This window comes from Colobus angolensis, unplaced genomic scaffold, assembly GCF_000951035.1.
Source record: "Colobus angolensis palliatus isolate OR3802 unplaced genomic scaffold, Cang.pa_1.0 Scaffold15, whole genome shotgun sequence".
Classification (NCBI taxonomy): Eukaryota; Metazoa; Chordata; class Mammalia; order Primates; family Cercopithecidae; genus Colobus; species Colobus angolensis.
The window spans coordinates 12,424,841-12,428,810 of NW_012114599.1; the positions used below are offsets into that span (position 1 = coordinate 12,424,841).

General features: G+C 39.0%; 1 protein-coding gene and 1 pseudogene across 1 annotated transcript in view; one reads left to right on the top strand and one right to left on the bottom strand.

Annotated features, from left to right (window-relative positions):
* Positions 1-1,070: 1,070 nt before the first annotated feature.
* On the bottom strand, positions 1,071-1,853 carry LOC105507474 (annotated as a pseudogene).
* A 496-nt stretch (positions 1,854-2,349) lies between these two features.
* Positions 2,350-3,970, top strand: part of EIF2AK2 (eukaryotic translation initiation factor 2-alpha kinase 2) — a 46,957-nt gene continuing 45,336 nt past the window's right edge. The window contains exons 1-2 of the mRNA XM_011936034.1: positions 2,350-2,702; positions 3,048-3,168. Coding sequence (XP_011791424.1) covers positions 2,527-2,702; positions 3,048-3,168 — 297 coding nt within the window. The 5' untranslated portion in view covers positions 2,350-2,526. The remainder of the gene's footprint in view (positions 2,703-3,047; positions 3,169-3,970) is intronic.

Below are 3,970 nucleotides of genomic sequence, written 5' to 3' on the forward strand. Positions count from 1 at the left end.
TGAATTAAAGTGTTTTATTTCATTGTGAAAAGTAGTTTGAATAGAGATTGCCTTTTTTTCTGCTAAGTAACTTATGATACTGAGTAAGCATCTTTTCTATTCATAGTAAACTGTCATACTCCTTTTAAGTTTGGGTCAGCTTCCACCCTTTTATTGCTTGTGTTTCAATGTTGTGAAGTATTTCTGTATTCACAGTAAATATTCTTTAGTGTGAAGTTTTTTTTGGTTTGTTTTTGTTTTTTACCATCACTTTCTCTGGGACATATTTATCTTTATTGCAATCACTTTTCTTATTTGTGTTGATAAGTTTGCCTTTGCTTAGCTCCTACGAATGCACAGCAGCAAGAACAACATTCCTGTAATCAGTGGCTTCTTCTACAAATCCATTTATGTTTGATTCAAATTTCACTTCCAGTGTTATCATTTTTCATTGCTTTGCTAGACTTTCATCTTTGTTGGCCAGTTCTTTCGATGGTTCACTTCTATAAAATGTCAAGTGGAGGACAAAAAGACAGCATAACAACATGCTCTGCTGTGAGTGAACTGAATAACAGATGCACAGGGACCAACCACTGGAAGAATTTGAAAGAAGTAATACAACCGGTCACTGATCATGAAGCGTATCTGTTATTTACATCGTGATTTGTAGACTGAAGAACTAGCAGAGAAGTTTGTACTTCACGTAATTACTCAGAGTTATACTGTGCTAACTAAAATTTTAACCTAGGATTAAACAACACCAGTTTCCTTTCCTTCATGGTAAGGAAACTGGTATTTAAACTAAATTTAGGTCACTGAAATTTGTGCACATGGGAACCGGGCAAATCAAGGACTGCCTACACCCTACTTGTTTATACTGGTCCAGACAGGCTTAACGCTGACTACTGAGAAATAGCCTATCTGAATGTATATGAAATAGTGAATCTTAAAGCACCCAAGATGAAAAATTAGTGCACATTGAGGTGGTTTTAAAATCTTTGTCGTTTGACAATCAAGCTTAAAATGTATATTAGAGTAACAGAATTTTAGAATTAAAGACCTTTAAAGGCCCCCTAGTTTGATACCACAGATTATCCAGCATGTTTATTATGAATTATTTCTCCTCCTTCAATTTCAGTTTGCTCATACAGCCACTTGAGGTCACAGCGGCATTCCGCTCCGCGCTTGGAGGCAGGACAGCGCAGGCAGGACAGGCATAGAAACATCCTAAGCAGTCTTCATCGAGGCAGTCACAGGGGTCCATCCCACTAAAAATCAGGAGACCCTGGCTATCCTAGACCTTAGTGTTCACTGGTATCACTTGTCTGTCTGAACCAGCGGTTGCATTTTTTGTAAGCCTTCTTTTTTCTCTTACCAGTTTCTGGAGCAAATTCAGTTTGCCTTCCGGATTTATAAATTGTCATGACCTCAAAGCTTTAACAGTTCTTCCATCTGACTAAGATTTCCTTCTCTGGTGGTCTTCAGAATTGACATCCACACTTCTGTGATTATCTGCGTGCATTTTGAACACAGCTTCCAACCAGGTACAAGCTGTCTTTTAAATTTTGCACTCAGAAAAGTGGCATCATCTAAGGCAATTACATGCAAATTTTGGGGGGCTAGTTTTTTGTATATGTTAATGGGTCACAACACGGCTTCTGTAAATTCTCAAATCTGTCAATATAAATTTTTATGTGATTAAAGCAAATTGTATTGTTCCTAGAAAGTGTCATTCCAGTTCTAAGTTGAAGTAAAAGCATATTATTTGATGACAGTTCTTGCAAAGTCTTAAAACCTGTGTGACGAGTATAATAGGTTTTATGGCACTCATTTGTAGTACGAAGCTGGACTCCAACTGAACATCGATCCATCATTCTTGATTCTGACATATTTTCCTTGTTTTATTTTGTCCAGAGATCTAGGTCACGGGCTGATCACCCTTAGTTTGAGCTCTCCTCCACCCGGCTTTGGGCAGGATCCGCATCCACACAGGCTACACTCGCCCACCTGTTTCCCAGCCTGTCCCCGTGCTACCACTCCACTTTACTTATTACATATACTCTAAACTTTTTTCTTCTAAACATAAAACATTCTACACTCCTGCAGCCTTTTTACTTTTTTAAGCAGGTAGACAAACATGTAGTTGATACTAAGTGGAAGCACAGGGCAGAGTTAAAGAGAAGGACCCCCTTTCACTGACCGGCTGAGTTTTTTTTCTTTCCTTTATTTTTTAAAACAATTTTGAAATTGACACGGGGTTTTGCCATGTTGCCCAGGCTGGTGTTGAACTCCTGAGCTCAGGTGATCTGCCCGCCTTGGCCTCCCAAAATGCTGGGATTTTATAGGTGTGAGCCATCACCCCTGGCCAAGTTGAGTTTTCAAAGTAGAAAATTTGGAGAAATTAACTTTATTGTGCAGTGAGTGAGAAAGAAAGAACAGTTTTGAAAGAAAGTCTCTGCATTTATGTGAGACTGAGATGAGTCCTATAAAGGAGAGTCTCCCCAACCCCTCTGTCTCCTAAACTGCATTGGGAAACTCAGGTTAAATATGTTCTGTGAGCAACACTCATTCAAATGTCTCTTCCATTGTAGGATACCGGAAGAAATGGCTGGTGATCTTGCACCAGGTTTCTTCATGGAGCAACTTAATAAATACCGTCAGAAGCAGGGAATAAAACTTAGCTATCAAGAACTGCCTAATACAGGACCTCCACATGATAGGAGGTAAGTTGCTATAAACAATGATATGATCTTACAAATGTAAACTGGGGGAATGGCAACTCTGGCACAACTTTGAGGTCAACACTTTTGTTTTGTGAGAGTCCGCTTGGCATAAAGCGGTAACCACTTTGGAGCCACAGATGACTCCAGAGAGAAGAGAGGGTAGAGACCTTTCCATGCTTCAACAAGACACGCTGTTTTACTGTTTGGGGTGACTGCTTAAATTCTATATTGAATGTACGTTCAAACCCTCAAAGGTAGTCATAGGAGGTAGTGATGACTAGAGCACTTGTTTTTAGATAGTGCATGAGTTGTGTAGTATTTTATGAATATTCTTTTTGTAATCAGGTTTACATTTCGAGTTATATCAGATAAAAGACAATTTCCAGAAGCTGAAGGTAGATCAAAGAAGGAGGCAAAAAATGCTGCAGCCAAATTAGCTGTTGAGATACTTAATAAGGAAAGCAAGGTGAGTGATTGCCTTTTTTTCCTAGTAAATGGGAACTTGCAAATGCATTTTCTGTTTCTCTCTGTGAGAAAATACTTCCATACATAGTAAAGCCATTCACACGCTACCTTACATTCAAGAGTTTGGTTCAGTCATTCCCCCCATCTTCATTTCTATGAAACCCTGAGTGAGAGACGCACACCCAGGACACCGTGGGCAAAGCTGGAGAATAGTTATTCAGAGTGTCAGCAGCAGTTAAATACTCTAAAATTGAACAAATATGGAAAGGTGAGAAGTGTTCAGTGGGAAATGAGCTGACAGGTTCTGGGATGAGTCCCCTCCATCTAATTGAGGAAGTGCAATATAAGAGGAAAAAGAGATGAAAGTGATTATAGGGAGAATGATGTACAGCGGTCACTCACTGTCTGCGGGGAGTTGGTACCAGGACTCCCTGTGGATGCCAAAATCCACTGATGCTCAAGTCTTTTATATAAAATGGCATAGTATTTGCATATAACCTATTTGCATCTTCCCATATACAGTTATGCATTGCTTAACAAGGAGAATGCATTGTAAGAAATGCATCCTTAGGCAATTTTCTCATTGGGCAAACATCACAGAAGTACTTACACAATCCTAAAAGGAGTAACCACTACACACCTAGGCTATGTAGTATAGCCTATTGCTCCTAGACTACAAACCTGTACAGCATGTTATTGTACTGAAAACTGTAGCCAATCCTAACACAATTTAGTATTCATGAATCTAAACATATCTAAATATAGAAAAAGTACAGTAAAAATACAGTATAAAAGACAAAAGG